Source organism: Erigeron canadensis, chromosome 5, assembly GCF_010389155.1.
Source record: "Erigeron canadensis isolate Cc75 chromosome 5, C_canadensis_v1, whole genome shotgun sequence".
NCBI classification, from domain to species: Eukaryota; Viridiplantae; Streptophyta; class Magnoliopsida; order Asterales; family Asteraceae; genus Erigeron; species Erigeron canadensis.
The window spans coordinates 22,030,353-22,050,308 of NC_057765.1; the positions used below are offsets into that span (position 1 = coordinate 22,030,353).

A 19,956-nucleotide genomic window follows, 5' to 3' on the forward strand; every position below is an offset into this window, starting at 1 on the left:
GTATAATAGATAGTGACATATTCACGGCAACTATAGCCACCAAAAGAGATCAAAGGTTTTCGAACAATATGACTTTAACTAAAGGAAATGGCCAAAAGCAACACGACACATGGCTAGTGGTAGCTAGGAAATGGGAATCATATATAGGTCACTTTCTCGTATCTTCTTCCATCAAAATGGCCCATTGCATATATTAAGATAAAAGCTTAGAATACAATCAAAAGATTCAAATCCTTTGAACAAAATCACAAGTAAAAGAAGAAATTATGCTAATATAGCACAAGTAAACATACCTAAAGGTACCATACCTTTCATCTTATCAGAGGCGTGAACCGTCAACATAAGAAAGCTTCGTTATTACGTATAGAACATACACGGTAAAAGAGCCTGATAGTTTAAAATATACAATATATATAGCGCTGCAAGCAAGAAGTAAACATAAATGGTATACAAATATATCATAGAACGATGAAAGGTAACACAAAAATGAACGAATAAGTTGGAAAGAAGTAATTGTATTATGATAAATAACGAACTACAGATGAAGGATGAGTCGGGGAATGGTTACCGAATGTACATAACATGAGAATTCGGCTACATAATTATCGCCCAACTCAAACTTCATAGATTTATCAAAAAAGAAAAAAATCAACATCTCTCTTTTAATCTTGTTCACATAGAAACAGAGAGCGAAATAAAAACTAAAGATAACTACTTTTTGACTAAAAAAACAGGAACAAATTAGAAGTTTGCAGAACGGAACCACCTCGGTGACAAGTAACTCTCAAGCACAAACATAGGACCACTGCTCATCATCGCCGGAAACTGCATCAGCTCCGACTGCGAAGTCTTCATCAGAACAGTAATAGTAGCCATTATTGCCATTTGCAGCAGTCAAGCAACAAGAAGATCCGACAGTAAGATACGGCATGTTGTGGAAAGACTGGGCAATGCCACCCACGATCATAGCTCCACCTTCATCATGAACATACTCTTCAATCCTGTGCTTAAGGGTTTCAAACATGACCTCTGGTTCATGGTGCATCGAGCGGAGAACATCACTGCAAGATGGACCTGGGACAGCTCCCGTAACTGCAAAACCAAAGGGACCATCGCTCTGGGACACACGGACAACGCTCGGGCCACCAAACAGATTGTGAAGACCCCCAAGAGCCTCCTGGTAAGCCCCTCCCAAGAACATCCCTAAATAGTACTTCATCCCGTCTAATTCATGGAGGGGTAAGCTCGACTCACCTCCGATGAACTTGTCAATTTTTCCATCACTGTCACAAGTTAGATCAGACAAAATTCCCCTTTTGGTTGGACACTCGTCTAAACGATGGATTGGAAGGATAGGAAACAACTGCTCTATACCCCAGAAATCAGGAACCGATGTGAAAACAGACAGATTCACATGATAAGTGCTAACAGGATTAGACACCCCAATTTCCTTGGCAACCAGATCACACAGCCCATCAGTAGCAGCCAACTGCTCCATATCCAACGACCCGTCTTTAAACTTGTCAACACATTTCTCTTTCAGTTGATCAGCATAAGCCAAACAAGCTTCATAATCGCCTCTAACAGCCGCCTGCGACAGGTTATGATAATCCAAATGAGCATCCTCGGGAAGCCTCTCCACAAGACGCTGAACATCAAAAGACGACATAGATGGCACCGTATACTTGCTAGAAGAAACCGCTTCAAATACCAATATCGAATGATGAGAAACAATAGCCCGCCCACTCTCGCTACATATCACCGGATGCTGAACATTATTCCTATCACAAACAAACATAACCGTCTCGACAACCGCCATCGCATACTCCTCCAAACTATACCCAACAGAAAGATCCGAATTCCCTCCTTTGGACCCATCATAATCTATCCCTAACCCACCACCAATATCAATCACCTTCATCGACGCACCTAACCGAACCAACTCACAATAAATCTGTGCAGCTTCACCAACACCATCAGCCAACAAATCCGTACTCGGAATCTGTGACCCAATATGAAAATGCAACAATTGAAAGCAATCCAACATCCCACATTGTTTCAGCTTCTTCACTACCCTCAATATCTCAGTAGTGGTCAACCCAAACTTACCCTTTTCCCCAGAAGTTGACCCGAAATGGCCCGAATGCTTAGTCCTAAGCTTAGCCCGAACCCCGATAACGGGGCGAACACCTAACTTAAGGCTTAATTCAATCACACTTTCTAATTCTTCCTCTTGTTCAAGTACAATAAAAGTATTTAAAGATAGCTTTCTAGCAATTAAAGCTAAAGATATATATTCAGCATCTTTAAAACCATTGCATATAAGTAAAGATTCAGGACTACCTTTACTGCAGAGTGAATTCATTGCTAATAAAAGCTCGGGTTTCGACCCGGCTTCTAACCCGAACCGAAATTCGGATCCGAATTTCACGATATCGTCAACTATAAACCTATCCTGATTACATTTCACAGGATACACACCTTGATAATGAGAACCAAAACCTGAAGACTTAACGGCGTAATTAAACGCCGTTTGTAAACATTCCAACCGGTCTTTTAAAACGTCCGGGAACCGGACAATTAACGGCAACCGGAGATCCAAACCGCCGGCGGATTTCGGATCAGAAGCCTTTTTAACCACTTTCAACAGATCGATTTCCTGGCCGTGGATTGTACGGTCACCGTGTGGACGGACGGTTATGTTACCGGAGGAATTGACGGCGAAATACGGCATTCCCCAGCCGGAAATCTTGTACAGATCGGTGGAATCCTCCGTGGCCCAATTCATGACGACCGGAGTGACGCCGGGAAAAGGCTCCGGCGCCGGAGAAGGAAGAGAAAGAGCGGCCATGGCGGAATCAACAGAAACAGCCAAAGCAGGCATGATGTTAAAGGTAGAGGGGGCTTTAAAACCCGCCGAGGCCGGAGCCCCGGCTACCCCCGTCAAAAGAGTCAGAAAGAGATCTGAATCAAATGAAACAAACCCTAATTTATTGTTATCGTCCAATAATAATTTCCCCAGTCAGAAGAATTTAAATTGATATAAATATAACAGATATATATATATATAATTAATGTAAAATGAAACGGCGGTGAGGGGATGTTAATTAACTTTGTATGTATATGTATATAAATGTATTTATATATAGAGAGAGGAAAGGGAAAAGATAAGGGACAAATGAGGAGGAGGGAGGGGGGAAATGTGAAGTGAGCGAGATTTGTATGTATGGGAGATGTTGGGTTATTTATATAGGGCAAAGGGCAGCAATGTTAAGCCATCTCCCTATTTTACCCCCCGATGTATTCTCATTCCTTCTTTCTCTCCTTTTTCATTTTTTATTAATTTATTAATTATCTAAGGCTTCTAAATCTATCTATCTATCTATTTTTTTGCTATATATAAAAAAAAAACGGGTTAAATATTAATGATTCGAACTTTAGCAATTACATTCAAGTTATACCATATGCTGGAAATTAAAACTCGTTCACTTTTGCAAAACAAGAGTAATAAAAATTATGCCCACACGTTTAAAAAGTAAGTGCCCAAAACCATAGAGAATCAAAATTCAATCATAAGTCTCTAATCCAACATTGCATCCGTCATGTCTCTTAAGGAAGGTCCTAGCTAACCACTTAATTCAAGACCAAGTGGTAATCTATCTATCTATCTATTCAATATTTATCTACAAGATATATTAGTGTTCAATCTTGTTCAATTAACAGGTAGTTTTGAAAGATATGTCTTATTTTTTGTCTTAATATATTACGAGAGCAAGTACCCGCGCGTTACGGCGGTGAGATGGTGGGGTGATACCTATGTCATAGAGTATGATAGGTTATAGGAGTTGATATGTCATAGAGTATGATAGTCAAATGCCTTAGCCGTACGGGCTCTGCCCTCGGATTTAAAAATTTGTCGAAAGTATATCGAATGACATCTCTAATGAAAGAGCATGAAATTTTAAGAACACTCATACAATTTTTATAATTTATTAATGTACGGTTTTTGAGATAAAAGATTTTGAATGAATTGGAGGAATAAATGATTTATGGAGGAGAGAGAAAAAAGATGATTGGTTGAGATTTGAGGAGAGAGAAAGAGTATTATAGTTATTTTAGATAAATATAGAATAGATTGGAGGGACATTTTGGGGAAGTACATAAAATCAATATTAAAAAGTTCAAGTTCAATGTTGAAAATCTAGGGAAACTCTGCTTTATAATATAGTATAGATAGATATGAGCTTTTATGATACATTATAATATTTACCTAACTAAATAATTGATAACTTTAATGAAATGAAAAAAACAATATATATATATATAATATAGGGGGACAATCAAATAAGAACAGTCTTAAAATAAGAACGGTGAGAACACTTAAAAAATATCATTTTAATGCATTAAAAGTTCATAAAACTAACATAGTGCATAACGAATTATCATTATTTAAGTGTATAGCAACACATTGGCCTGTCAAAATCAAGAAAATCATGTTTTTTGTTTTGTGCATCCATCTTGGATGCATATTCTTCAAAATGATGCATCCACCAAAAAACGTGATTTTTTCGATTTTGACGAATCAATGTGTTGTTATACACTTAAATGATGATAATTAGTTATGACATATGTTAGTTTTATAGACTTTTAATGCATCAAGATAATGTTTTTTTAAGTGTTTTCACCGTTCTTATTTTAAGATTGTTCTCACCGGAGTGTTACTCATATATATATATATATATCAAGCGTATATATATATGTTTTATATAAAATAAAACAACTATTAAAGTAAAACAAATAAAATAATAGGTTTCTCTTATCTGAAAATCACCGTACATCATTAAAATCATTGTGCATTAATTGCTTCGTGAATCTTCGCGCATTAATTTAACAATGAATCCATGATCTAGGGGGTCAAGAAATTGTTATATATATATATATATATGGGATGAGAATATAAGGCTGTTAGGTATCTAAGCTTAGATGCCGGACACTCACATATTAATATTTTAAACCATAAAAATCATGGGGGCCCAGACATTTATTCATTAAACAATATATAATAAAATATTAGTATGTGAAGGGTTTCACACCTAAGCTTAGGTGTCGGACAGCCTTATATTCCCTATATATATATATATATATTGGCTTTAGATAAAGTAAAACAAGTATTAAAGTAAAACAAATAAAATAATAGTTTTTTTCTCCTCTGAAAATCACCGTTCATCATGAAAATCGTTGTGCATCAATTGCTTCGTGAATTTTCGTGCATTAATTTCACCATAATCTAAGGGTCAAAATATTGTCTTATTTGTTTTTACTTTAATATTTATTTTACAATACTCAACCCTATATATATATATATATGTGTGTGTGTGTGTCTGTGTAATAAAATACATTGTATCAAACGTCATATATGAATTATGATTAAAATACAATTTTAAATTAAAATTATATAAATGCTGGATTATCGTTCTTTTTGCATTACATACAAATTAACATATAGATATATCTAGATATATATATATAAATTCTTCAAATTAATATTGGCAGAAACCTTATAAATTTGTTACTTTTAAACAAAAAATGATTAATCCTCCAAAACAATTAGGGATTTAGTCTAACTGGACATTTAATGCCTCTTATGTCTTTCAGCCAAATATTGGTCACAGATTCGAAACCTTTGAAAGACATATTGGGAAGTCCTTGCCAATGAGGTGGGGCATGGGGTCTTCTCTAACATTTAGTTGGTTTCCTCCAGGACGGTAGTGGGACTTCCACCGCCAGTCATGCCCTCAGATTGACTGTGCTGGTAACGTGATCGATCTCTACCGGACAATGAAGAGGCATCCCGTTGAGTCCAATCACCACTGCTGTTAAAAAAAATAAATTTAATATCATCAAATTTTGATATGTGTAATCTACTTCTTTCTTTCTTGATCTCCTATCTTCATTTTTCGATGTGACATGACTCAATGATTAGGTATATTTTTACGCTAATTATTTAGGAGTATTAATCATTTTCTTTTTTAAACATATACTCGTAATATACAATGATTATCGAAACAAAACAATACAATATAAATATAATAAATTAACTAACAGATACCAAATGTAATCTATATAATTATTAAAACAATAGCAATCCGAACGATTTTAGAGCCTCTAAAACTCAAACCTATATTATAAAATTGCCACGTAGGATTTTATCCTATGTGGCATCTCCCTATTTTTTTAAACAATATTTATCTTATTTTATATAAAAATTATTAAAATTAATAAGCAAATTATAAAAGAATAATACAAATATACGATTTCATTATCTTCTAATTAGTAAAGAAATCTCGACATCTAAATCTTTAAATCTCCTCTATTTTATTAAAGATTTGCTTTTATTTATTCATAAATATTTATCTGTATATGTATTTAAAGTTTTTTTTACATATATTAATTAAAAAAATACAATCAAACTTTATAATTACCAAACAGGTTTACTTTTTATTTTTTGTTTTTGATTTTTAATTTTTGATATTCATATGTTCTTTACTAAATGATGGATGTACTCTTTTGTTTTAGAATACTTTGATTACAACCATTAATTCAAAATTGTGATTATATATGACATCTTTCTTCAACCAAATTGTTGTTTCTCTTATTATGTAGGTGCTTATCTTTATTTTATTTCTTTCCATGTATTTAGAAAAAGATTAAGTGCGACGGAATGTAACTAAATATGCTTGAGTTAAAAACAAGATATTAAAGTACAATAATAATTAAAAAGAATTGCAATTAAAAATGTTTGTATCAAATTTATAGTATAGATTTTTTAACAATTGCGCATCGCGCGGGAAACAAACCTAGTAAGATATAAAAGATGTTCTTGTGAGGATAGATTATATAGTATTTGACAACGAAGTTATATTTGTAGCTTAAAAAATTATATAATATAACAAAAATATAATACTGAAGATATATATTAAATATCAAAGATAATAAGATATGAAATATAATAATGTACTAGATTTATGTCCGTGTCAGATATATGGGTTGTTTATAACATTTTCAAGATAAGATGACTTGTTAATTATGTAAATTTAAATGTAAAAAATGTAAGTAAAAAATAAAATTAAATGATATAATTCTAAGACATTAAACACATATATTATATTTTATCTTTTGTAATACTTTTTTTTTACAATATTCGTTTATATTATTTTTAATCTATCATTTGTTGCTTATCATCAGCTTAAGATTATTTAACGCGAGATATATCGACGTACATTTGTTCGTAAAAAACTGGACGTTATATAACTACTGAACAACTTTTGATAAAAATAATTGATAAAATTTATATGTACATTGTACTTTTTATTTCAAATTCATAACAATGTATCAATTTGATGGAAAAAACGAAATCTTAAACTAAAATCTTAAAAGCTAAATATATTGATTCAAAAACACTATTTAAGTTTTATGATCGAATTAAAAGATAGAGTTTAAAATACTAGTTATATATTCAATGAACATACATTTGATTAGTTAAAAACTTATTTTATGTAGTTTATCTTAAAAGTACTTGTAATTTGTTTTTTTTTGAAGTATTGAAATGTTTAAGGTGCATTTAAATGTGGAAAACACCCCTTGTTTTCATTTTTGTTTTTCAAGAAAACATGGAAAACAAAAAACGCGTTCAAATCATAGTTTTTCAAAAATGTTTTCTATGAAAACAGAAAACATTGTTTTTCACATTTCCATGGGAAATTAGAAAACAAATTTTTTTTTTTTTGGTTTTCACTTTCATTTTTCATTTTCTAAATTTTGAACACCTCAAATTGTTTTTCATTTTCTAGTTTTGAACACTTTTTCAAAATGTTTATTTGTTTTTTTAGAGATAGAAAACTCATTTCATTTTCTAGAAAATTAAAAATGAAAAACTTAGAAAAATATTTTTCATAACTAAACACACCTTTAGACTTTGAAGTATCTAATATTCGAATCCATTATTGTACTTTTAAAGTTGGGTTCACCGAACCGAAACGAACCCAAAAAGAGCTATATTCCCTCCAAACCTGATTAGTGGGACCCGCAAATTGCGATCCGGAATGAGAGAGAGCTAACGTGGATATTGTATCATGAATCATTATGTTTACACTCCTTTATAAAAATTATCACACTTTCCATTTATATAAATAGTTACACAATAATTACATACCGAATTACTAAATTACCCTTAATAAACATCCACTTTGGAAAGAGTTTTTATAAAATACCAAATTTGCCTTTAATGATTTAATTTACAATCTAAACCTTTATTCAAATAATTAACACTTTAAACTCTTATTTTCTAAAAAAACTCAAATATCACTATTACATCAATCAACACCACTTGACACCGCCGCTACCACCAATAATCACATCACCTACACCACTAAACCATCTTCCCTGCCACCACCGCCGAATTACATAGATATCATGCTCGTTACAAGTAATATATATATATATATACACGGGTAAGAAACATACATTTTCCATATATATTTCTTACCAGCGGAGTTTACATCATAAATTCATCAAAGTGTAATCCTACATTTCCATAAATTATACCCCAATTTGTGTAAACCTTACATGTTCAGAAATGCTTCATTTTCATCATACATGAGTGTTAGATAACCCAAGAAATTAATTTTATTGGCACTTGTTCTTATCCAATCTCCATAATAAAAGATGAATTCATGTTTCCATAAAATTCTTCTTTCTACCCATATTCTTATTTACTAGATTTGGCTCATGGTGTGAAATGTTTTTGTTTTGTGATGTCTGTATGGAGCTTGAACTGTTGTTTGTTTTGTTTGCCTGTAGAGTGTAGACTGCAGTCATCTTTCCAAATCAGCGATGACCTTGATTTTGGTCTAATAGAATTTCCTAAATTTCTTTTTTTAAGCTAAGCTCGTGTGTTTTGTTTTTGGGAGATAAGGGAAAAAAATAGAAAGCGCCTTTTAACTAATTTATGAAAATAACGGTTACCTTTAAAAATTTTAATTTTTAACAATGAACTTTCATTTATTACCGGCAATAGTAACATTTGACACAAGTAATCTCTAGACTGCATGGCAAATGGTGACGTGGACATTTTTTTATTTACATGACATATTTTAATTACGTGACATTTCTTTATTTATTTATTATGTAATTTTTATCAATCATACCATTTCCACTAAAAAAAATGACATAGCTCCGTTTCACTTTCGGTTTCGACAAGGTAATTTTTGTTGTCGTCATCTTCTGAGGCTAAATTCAGTTTGATTTCATTGATGTCTATTGAGTATTTTTTATTTTTATTTGTTTATCACAAGATTTATAATCTGTAAAATTAGATGTCAAAATGTTGTCATTTTTGCCTATTTTAATGTCACTTCATTATAATATGCTACGTAATAAAAAATTGCCCACATCACTAGTTACGCGTGTCAAATGTTATTATTTCCATAAATAAATGAAAGTTCATTGCTAAAAAGTAATTTTTTAAAGGTCACTGTTATTTTTGTAAATTGGTATAAAGATGCTTTTTATTTTCTGCAGTAATAAAGAATGTCACGTCATTAACAAATGTCAAGTAATCAATAAATATCCACGTCACGAGTTATGCATGTCAAATGTTACTATTTGAAAGAAAAAATGAAAGTTCGTTGCTAAAAAATAAAACTTTTTAAATCTCTGTTATTTTCGTGAATTGGTTGAAAGATGGTTTTTATTTTCTGCAGTTATGCTTTTTTTTTTATTTGTTGCGATGCTAGGGGTGATGTGTCGTATTTTACACCAATTTCCCACGGATTTATTAGATGTTTTTAAGCGCTTTTCGAGTCGTTTTGTATACATTTGGTGCGTTTATGGTTCTTGTTATTGTTTCAGGATATTAACAGGTACTTGAGCATGATTATGAAGAAAACGACGTTTTGAAGTAATATGAGCGCTTATGGAAGATTTACAAGACATGAAGATGAAGTTTTTAAGTTGTACAACACTCAACTGTGCCACTGTTTAGTAACTGAACCACGGTGGAATTGTTAAAGAGATACTGTGCCACAGTGACTTGACTGCGTAGCAGTCATATGGACGAGACTGCGTCACAGCCATTTACACTGCGTCGCAGTACCACAAGAGTTCAGCAACCATCCGGTCAAAAAAAGTCAACAAGGTCAAAGCAGTCAATACTCACTGCGCCGCAGTGAGTACACTGTGCCACATTCTGGGACGAATTTTTGTAATTTTTTAGGGAAAATATAAATAGCTTGCAAAAACATTCCAAAACCTTATTCCATCTTTTTCTAGCCATTCTTGGAGATCAAAAAAGGAGACTTTTCATCTGTTCTTGCACCTTTGAAGATCAATATTACGATTGGATTTATTTTCTTCATTGTTTTCATTTATCATCATTCGGTAACGATGAATTCTTCTATTTTGATTTGTTATTCATATTTTAATATGAGTGGCTAATCGTCTTCTCATCCATCTTGATGGAGTAAGACAACATGTAAGGATTGCACAATTTTTATTATTCAAGGTTGATTATATTTAACGTTACATCGTGATCTTAGTATATTTGTTCTTTATCATTTATCTTGAATTGGTTGGTAATTTATATGAGTCTTTAATAGTAGTTATTGTTCGCATATATTTTTTTTCACGTGTTGGATCTATGACGTGTACGGTAGGTAATCATTCAATGATAATAGGCATAAATGTGTTAACGATTGGGTACAATCGATAGATGTAATTGTTATCTTAATAACCAAAACCATTGTTGAATTAGTTAAGTTATAAAATATGTCTTGGGGTACCGGTCTTTGTAATGGAACTAGTTTACACAAGAGAGTTAAAAGAAGTATTTAACTTGACGGGTATGGGGTTGGTGCTTAATTTGAGTCTCGGTTATTTAATCAACTAAATTGAGTTTGAACTTCAATTCATATGCAATCCGAACATGTTATTGAGTAAAATCAAGATGGATGACCTTTAAATTATTGTTTAATAGAACAACTACTCTTTTCGATTAATCCTGAGGGATTACTAACTCTTTTACTAACTATTTGCAACGTGGCAATTCGGCCACAAAAACCCCCCCTTTTATTTGAATCATTTCATCTGAACAATTACTTACAAAAGTTCTTGTGTTCGACCTCGGATTTACCGAATTTATTATACTGCATGCAATCAGGTTCACTGCCTGTAAGTGTTGTAGTCAGTCTTTTTGCAATTCGTGTTCATAAATTTTATTACTCGATTTAACACATCAAGGGGTGATGGCATCCCTTCCACCCACCATTCACTCACCACTCACTTTTAACCAATCATGTTATGTCATCTCAAATCCACCATCCACTCACTACTCACCCAAATTTTGTTGGCATTGCCACTACTCACCCACCAATCACTACAAAAAAAAACCTCAAACAACCAGAAGTAGCTATTACCTTCCTTCGAAATTGCACCACTCACTCTCTTCGTTGCTTGGTCTCAACTCTCAATTTCCAGCACTCGTGAGTGGTTAGGTGCAAAGCCGGCTTAACCATATATATAGGTTTGGCATGGTCCTAAGGCCCCCAAAATACAAAGGCCTCCATTTTTATATTTTAAGCTTAATGTTTTAGACTTTAGACTTTTATGTTATATGTTATTACTATACAAGGGTAACAAGAATGTCAAGAAAACAAATAGACAAATAAACTTCATGGCCTCATAACTGTCTTTTAGAAAAATGGACACCGCACAAATAAATTTACAACCTTCAAGGAAAAAGAGAAAAAAAAAACTAACTGTTAAGAAATTAAAAAATCCAGCAGCCGATTTCACTCTAATTTCTAACAACGAGTTAGTGGTTAAATCTTGATTATATGAAATACTTTCTCCTAAAAATAGTGCAAAATTTTGTTTCTCTGCGTTTTGCTTAATCAATCACATAGCAGCCTAATATATAAGATGAACTACTTTTTTTTCTAACCTTTTGTGTTTACTTTAACTTGTATGTTAATTAACTAGGCCACCAAAATGAATGTTACTTAAGGTCCCAAAAAAGCTTAAGTCGGCACTGGTTAGGTGTCAACGGCGGTGTTCAACTGAGGGGTCGCACCACTCACTCCCTTCACCCATCAATGTCATCGCCCTCAGAGCAACAATAAATATTTTGCATTGTTTTATGTCAAATTAAATGACGCATGCACTAAATATCGCTATGGTCTATCTTTATAAACGTGCTTATTTATTGATTAGCACGAGTATTAATGAAAACTCTCATTCAATGAACTTTCCTCACACCTGGTTTGATTATCTCTTGTGTGCGTGGCAACTTTCTTGCAGAAGTTACCTACTGGCTACTTGTATGTTATCTTTGTTACAAATAAATTGAAAATTGGGATATGATGATAGTCCAGTGCTGGGATTTTTTAGTTTGTGGTTTTTGTCTAGGAATCCAAGGGTTCGGATCTTGCATGCGATTTAAATTTGACATGGACCCATCAAAATTAAGGATGTTACCAATTTATCGCTCTATATTAAAAAAAGCAAATATATTAATATTGATTTAGGTGTAAAAATCTCTTAATTTCTTTCTCGAAAAATGATATTAGAATATTGTTGAATTAAAATGAATAGGGAGTTTTAGGTAAAATAAAACAAGTATTAAAGTAAAATAAATAAAACAATATGAATCTCTTCCGTGAAAATCACTGTACATCATGAAAATCATCGTGCATCAATTGCTTTGTGAATCTTTGTACATCAATTTAACCATGATTTAAGGGTCAAGATCTTATCTTATTGTTTTACTTTAATACTTGTTATATAATACACAACCCCATATATGTTAACTACTCACCCGAATACTCTATTTTGGATAACAGTTTTTCATCCATTTGGCAAAACACCCCTGGTGTTCATAGTTATCAGTCTCTATAACATCAGGTTTATTAAATTGATAGTGAAACCATCCAACACAGGGATGTTTGACATTGCGATTTCAATAAAATAATTACGTTTTTAAAATTGCATTTTGAAAAAACATGTTTCTACCTGTTTTTTCAAAACAACGTTAATACTCTATACAAACGCAAATAATCAGTTTTATAGCCAAATGCTTTTTCAGATTATCCGTTTTTTGTAAACGCAATAAATAAATAACCTTTTTTAAACGCAATTCCAAACATCCCTACGTAGTCAATTAAGAGTTTGGCATTCATAGATTATATTTTCTATAACGATCATTTTCTCTTGTTGCTAATACTTGTTGGTAGGGATGAGAATTTGGACCGGAAACCCGTGACCCGTCACTGACCCGCCCGTACCCGACCCGCCCGACACCCAAACGGGCCGGTTCACGGTTCATGATACTGATGATTCACGGTTCTCGGGCCGGTCCGGGTCAGAAACCGCGGTTTGACGGTTTGACCCGTTAGACCCGAATATTTAAATGAGAGATTTATATTAAGTGGTATTTGGAGTTTCTTATACGTACTCATTCCATATATATAGATATAAAAATTATATCTATAGTAAAAAGAAAGGAGAAAAGATGAAGAACAGAGGTTTGTACAAAAATTATAAACATCATCATAAGCAAAACCTTCTTTGTTTTGAAGATCTTTCATTATTTTGAAGGCACCCTAACTGTGATGAATTTCATTACTGTTCCTGCTTATTACTGAGTCATAAAAACGTGTTGGGGGAGGAGGGTATATAAAATTGTGTGATTAATATGCGGAAGAGTGTATGTATGTAGTAAATGGTTGGTACATAAGAGATGTGAAAATATATCTTGTTTTATATCAAGATGATCTAACGGTTGTAGTTGAGTTTGGGAAATGGTGACAATAAATGTATTTTAACTTTATCAGGACCACATTCATCCACCACCCCATTACATGGTACACACTACACACATATTCGTATGCTATATCCCTCAGACCCTCACCATAATTTATATTTTTTCATTTCTTTATCACTTTTTACCTTCTTCTTTCTTACTCTACTTCTCCTCCACCAAATCCACTTGATGACACCATCTCTCTTTCTCCAAAAGAAACCAACTTCACATATATTATAGAAATCACAGCCGAATTTTGAACGGAAAAATTTTTTTCGGGTCAAACCTGTTTAACCCGAGCCCGACCCGGTAAAACCCGGGCCCGAACCGACCCGCCCGGGAGGTTAACGGGCCGGGTCACGGTTATTGTTTTCATGCATTTTCGGGTCACGGGTCACGCCGGTTCGGTCCGGGTCGGGCCGGGTCTTGACCCATGCACATCCCTACTTGTTGGGATATAATAACATTTATCAAATCAAATCACAAAGCACGCAGCGGAATAAAATCTATGTAGTTAATTAATTAACCAAGAAAGAAAACGTGTACTTTAAATTGAAGAGAATAAAGTAAGAAACTTTTTAATAAGGTTTAAAATTAAACCCCTCTACGATCGCACACACAACGTTAGAATTTATGTATGCTAGTACTTGATCACGAACCAAACAACCCTTTGTTAATACCCTTTTATGCGAACTAACCAAAAACCCAAAGCCTTTTGTTTGGTAGAATTGGCCGAAGCCAAGAGCGAGAGAAAAGGAGAGATTTTTAAGGTTTTTGAAAACCTTATGAATTATATATTAAAAAACAATTAACTTAGGCCTTTATTTATAGGATTAGGTTTACTTGATGACCAAGTTTAGGGTTTGTGAAACCCCCTCCTTCTCCCATTCGGCCGGCCCCCCCTCTAGATTATTCTAGAGGGTTTCCTAATTGTTTTCTAATTACAATTCTCTCATTCGTTAAGTTCGTTAATTAAGTACCGTTAACTATTAACCTTTTAACGGACAATCGTTAGTTTTTCATGATCTAATTAATTAATAAATTACATTTAATATATTAACTAATTATAGTTACATTCGTGTGACCCGGTAGGCTTAAATACTTTTCGGACATACGTTAATTTAACGTGATTATATATTAACAGCTCCCACTTGAGCTCGTAATGAATGAAGGTAATAACATTGTTTAGCGTCTAGCAACACGCCAATGCTCCCGAAAAAATTTAAGTATAGTTTCTTAAAGTATATTTAAATGGTTAAGGCATTTATTATCCCTTTGTTCAGATACCTTGTTAAACATGAATATGGATCAAGGTCATTTAATAATTTAACGATTATGTTTGTCATTCAATAACTAATTAATGATTACCAAATATAATCGAGAACCATCTGGATTTATTTGGGCACGGCCATGCAAACATCTTAATTAGTCTTAATGAGAGCGCCAATGGTATCATACTTTAACTTTTAAGTTGAAGCAACAAATCCTATATTGACTACACGTGTCAGTCATCATACTTCACTACACTTTCTGAAAATAGCCCTTTATGTACCCCCTTATTCAGGAGAGTTAGAACTATATCTAGTAAGTGCGATTCATACATGCTGACCTACTTGTATCTCAAGTCAAAGGATCAATAAAGTAACCATTTACGAATTTCACTTAATGACGTCGATCCATAAAGTGATAATTCGTTAGTGGGGTAGTCCGATATGCATCAACTATGGATATCATGTGAGTTTGGTGGGACCATCCATTATATATTCCAAGAATATAACCAATCACTCAGATTTGTCTTAATTTAATTATATTCCCATATAATTAATCGACAATGGACAATTTAGAATAAAAAATAAAATATTTAATATTTAATAAAATATTCAAGGATTAAACATGCAAATATAGGACACAATTTAATATTAAATGAAATCAAACATATCAAGTACTTTATTTCATTATGAAAAATATAAATTGTTTAACATCCCTTATCCAAATACCGAAACAACAGATTTATATGAAATAACTAACTAATTTAAGTCCTATGCCCTCGGCATGCCTTTCAAGCTTGGGCCTAGACAAAGCTTTTGTGAAAGGATTAGTTAAGTTAAAATCTGTGTGAACTTTGAGTAAATTGATCTCCCCTAGTTCGATTTGCTCACGAACATAGTGATATCGTCTAGCATAATGTCTGGCACCTTTCTGAACTTCGGGTTCGTTGGCAATGATTAATGCACCAGTTTTATCACAGTACATATTAGTGGGTAAGTCATTTGAGGGGATCACGTTTAGCCCGCTAATGAACTTCCTTATCCAGACTGCTTCCATCGCGGCTTCTGAGGCGACAATGTACTCAGACTTAGTTGCAGACATGGCGACTGTGGTTTTTAGCTCATAGCATTCCACCGTGCCTTCATTTAAATAATGAAGACGTATCCTGTCTGATATTTATCAGTCTGAAATCCAAAATCACAAATTCTGTTACCATTTGAATTTTTTTGATCGGGATTTCAACCATACACCAAGAATAATTCTTTAGTAGCACACATGTACTTATGAATATTCTTTACAGCAATTCAATGATCCTTTCCAGGATTTTGCTGATAGTGGCTAACTATATTTTGTGCGAACGCAATATCAGGTCTAGTGCATTTTACCGCATACATAATAGATCCCATAGCCAAAGCATAAGGGATTTTTCGCATACGATCCACCTCATTAGGTGTAGAAGCACTGTTCTTGCTAGATGAGTTAAGTCTTTCTTGCATGAGAACGAAACCACACTTAGAATTCTCAATCTTGAAACGCTTCAAGATCTTATCAATATAAGCACTTTAACTTAATCTAAACAACTGCTTTGATCTATCTCGGTAGATCTTGATTCCAAGAATAAATGCCGCTTCTCCTAAATTTTTCATGGCAAAACACTTTCCAAAATGGGATTTAACATCTTGCAACATTAGAATGTGTTTTCCTATGATCAATATGTCATCAATATACAAGACAAGGAAAGTAACATAACTCCCACTATCTTTGCGATATATACATGGCTCATCGGGATTTTGAATGAAACCAAACCTTTTGATTTCTTCATCAAACCGCTTATTCCAATTTCTTGATGCTTGCTTTAGTCCATAAATGGACCTTTGAAGCTTGCATACTTTGTTGGGATGTTTTGGATCAATAAAACCTTCAGGTTGATCCATATAGACTTCTTCATCCAAGTAACCATTTAAGAAGGCAGTCTTAACATCCATTTGCCATATCTCAAAGTCATAGTACGCAACTATGGATAAGAGAAACCTAATAGCTCTAATGTATGCGCCTGGAGAAAAGGTCTCATCATAGTCAATACCGAAACGTTGAGTATAACCTTTAGCCACGAGACGAGCTTTATAGGTGTGTATATTTCCATCCATGCCCGTCTTCTTTTTGAAGATCCACTTATACCCAACACTTTGAGCGTTTTGTGGAAGATCAACCAAGCTCCAGACTTGATTGTCCTTCATGGATTTCATTTCCACCTTCGTAGCTTCAAGCCATTTTTTAGATTCCGGATTTGATAATGCAGCTTTGAAATTCGGAGGCTCATCAAGATCTCCTAAAACGTCTTCTTCTACCATCAGACATAGTCTGTAAGTAGGATGTCTTGTCCTTTCGGACCTACGAAGTGGAATCGCTTCATTATCATCGACTTGAGGTTCATCACTTTGAACATTCCCCCCCCCCCCCAAGTTGATGATTGCTAGGAGCTTCAGAAGGTGACACATCTTCCTCTTGAATCTGATCAAGTTCTACAACCCTCCCACTATTCTCTTGAACTAGTTTCTTTTCAAAGATGCACTTAGTAGTTCTGGGTTCAAGTTTTTCAGGCGTATCACGCTTGACAAGTGCCTCACATCCCTAGACTCTTAAGTAAGACAAAATAGGGACATCTCCGTGCCATAATTCGTATGGCGTCTTGTCAACCTTTTTGGTTGGAACCATATTGAGAATGCGTACAGCAGTCTCTAGAGCATAATCCCAAAATGAAATTGGGAGAGTTGTAAGGGTCATCATAGATCTCACCATGTCTAGCAAGGTTCGATTTCTCCTTTCAGACACTCCATTATGTTGAGGAGTGTATGGAGGAGTAAGCTGTTGGACAATTCCATATGCTTTAAGATAATACTTAAACTCTTGGCTTAAGTATTCACCACCTCGATCCGAATGAAGAATCTTGATGGTTTTGCCGAGTTGATTTTCTACTTCATTTTTAAACTCTTTGAATGTTTTAAACACTTCATGTTTATGTTTAAGCAAGTAAACATAACCATAACGACTGAAATTATTCATAGAATAATGAAGTAGCTAGCTTTTTTCTTGACATATGTCTAAAAGGGCTACATACATCGATATGTATTAGTCCAAGTAGTTCCTTAGCCCTCTCCGGTTTCATGCGGAAAGGGTATTCTTGTCATCTTGCCGAAAACACAAGACATGCATTTGTCAAATGATTCATCATTTGATTGTAAGATCCTTTCACGTTGAAGTTTTTCAATGCTTTTCTTGCTAACGGTAATTCGAAAGACACGCATTTATCAAACGATTCATCATTTGATTTGTAAGATCTCTTCACATTGAAGACTTTTAATGCGTTTCTTGCTAATGATAATGCCGAAGACATGCATTTATCAAATGATTCATCATTTGATTTGTAAGATATCTTCACATGGAAGTCCTTAAATGCGTTTCTTGACAAAAATTAAACAAGATGACAATGTCAAAGATATGGTCCAAGTTAACTTGACTCTTTTGCTATTGAATTATCATTTGAATCTCATCAACACTTATAATTCAGTTAAGAAGATACTTGAAGAACTGGTTAAACCAACTTGCTTCTTCTTCTTGTTCAACTCAGCTAGATACTTAAGACAATTCTTCTTCCAGTGTCTCACCTTAGCATAGTGATGACAAGACTGGTCTTTAGCCGTATGCTCCTTTTTCCAAAGGGTCTTTTAAGGTTTTGAGACTAAACACTTTGTTTTCTTTTACCTAAGTTCTTGCCTTTAGCTTTACGGTTGTTTTTCTGAGTCCACCTACACAAGATGTAACTCGAGAACAAGATATAACAAGATATAAAATAGGTTAACAATAAACACAAGTATATCAAGTAACCCGACTGGCAAGTGGTTCGAATCTAGACAAAGACTAGTTATGAACCACGATCCAGATATGGATTTGAACAATAAATAACGAGTGCTTGAAACTATATAAATACTAATTATATTAAAGTATTATGGCAATGAGTCAAGATGTATTTTTCAATGTATTTTATTTATTGCTATAAACAAAATACATGAGTTGTTGCGGAACAAAGATAATCACACTTGTGAAGATATCTAAACAACTCTAGAAATACAAATGATCTATGCGACAAGGAATTACTCGTAAGAATACTTAGAGTAATATCACACGTTGCAATTGCCAAAGTTCCAAGCATTTTAGCAAGTGTGAGAAGTCTTATATTTATAGGCAAACATGTCTTGATGACATGGCAATATGCCGTACAAATATGGTTGGATGCATTTATGGATTTGTAGGACAAATCCATAACATGCTCGTTTAAGGTAAAGTATGTAAGTTTCTTTGATGTGACTTGACATACTTTATTCCCAACCTTTTGCTAAAACTTTCCCAATCCCAGGTATAAAGTAATTAACCGGGTAAAGGTAGTTAAAGCTGCAAAAAGACTTTCCCCGTAATCAGTGAAAAAGTGTTGTAAATACTTTTTCACTGAGCCTCTTCAGATTCTTTAATCAGGTAAGATCTTCTCTGAGCTCTGCTTCTGAGATGATCTTCTTCTTCAGTCTTCAGTCTTTGACTTCAGTCTGAACGTCTTCAGTGTTGGTTGATTCTGAATCTGAAGTGAAGCTTCAGTGAGCTTTATTCTGAATGTCTTCAGAATCCTGAGCAAGCTTTCTTCATTGAACTTCAACTATTTTGAACAAATCATACTTGGTCGATTTTTGACCTAACAAATTCCCCCTATTTGTTCTAAAATAGTTCATGTATTTTAGACTTCTATCTATACAGGTTTGTAAGTCTAAAAATACAAGTTTTTG

General features: G+C 33.7%; 1 protein-coding gene across 1 annotated transcript; it reads right to left on the reverse strand.

Annotated features, from left to right (window-relative positions):
- Positions 1-495: 495 nt before the first annotated feature.
- On the reverse strand, positions 496-3,205 carry LOC122602437 (arginine decarboxylase-like). The gene has a single exon (XM_043775117.1). The coding sequence runs from the start codon at positions 2,882-2,884 to the stop codon at positions 785-787; it is 2,100 nt and encodes a 699-aa protein (XP_043631052.1). The 5' UTR covers positions 2,885-3,205; the 3' UTR covers positions 496-784.
- Positions 3,206-19,956: the final 16,751 nt, after the last annotated feature.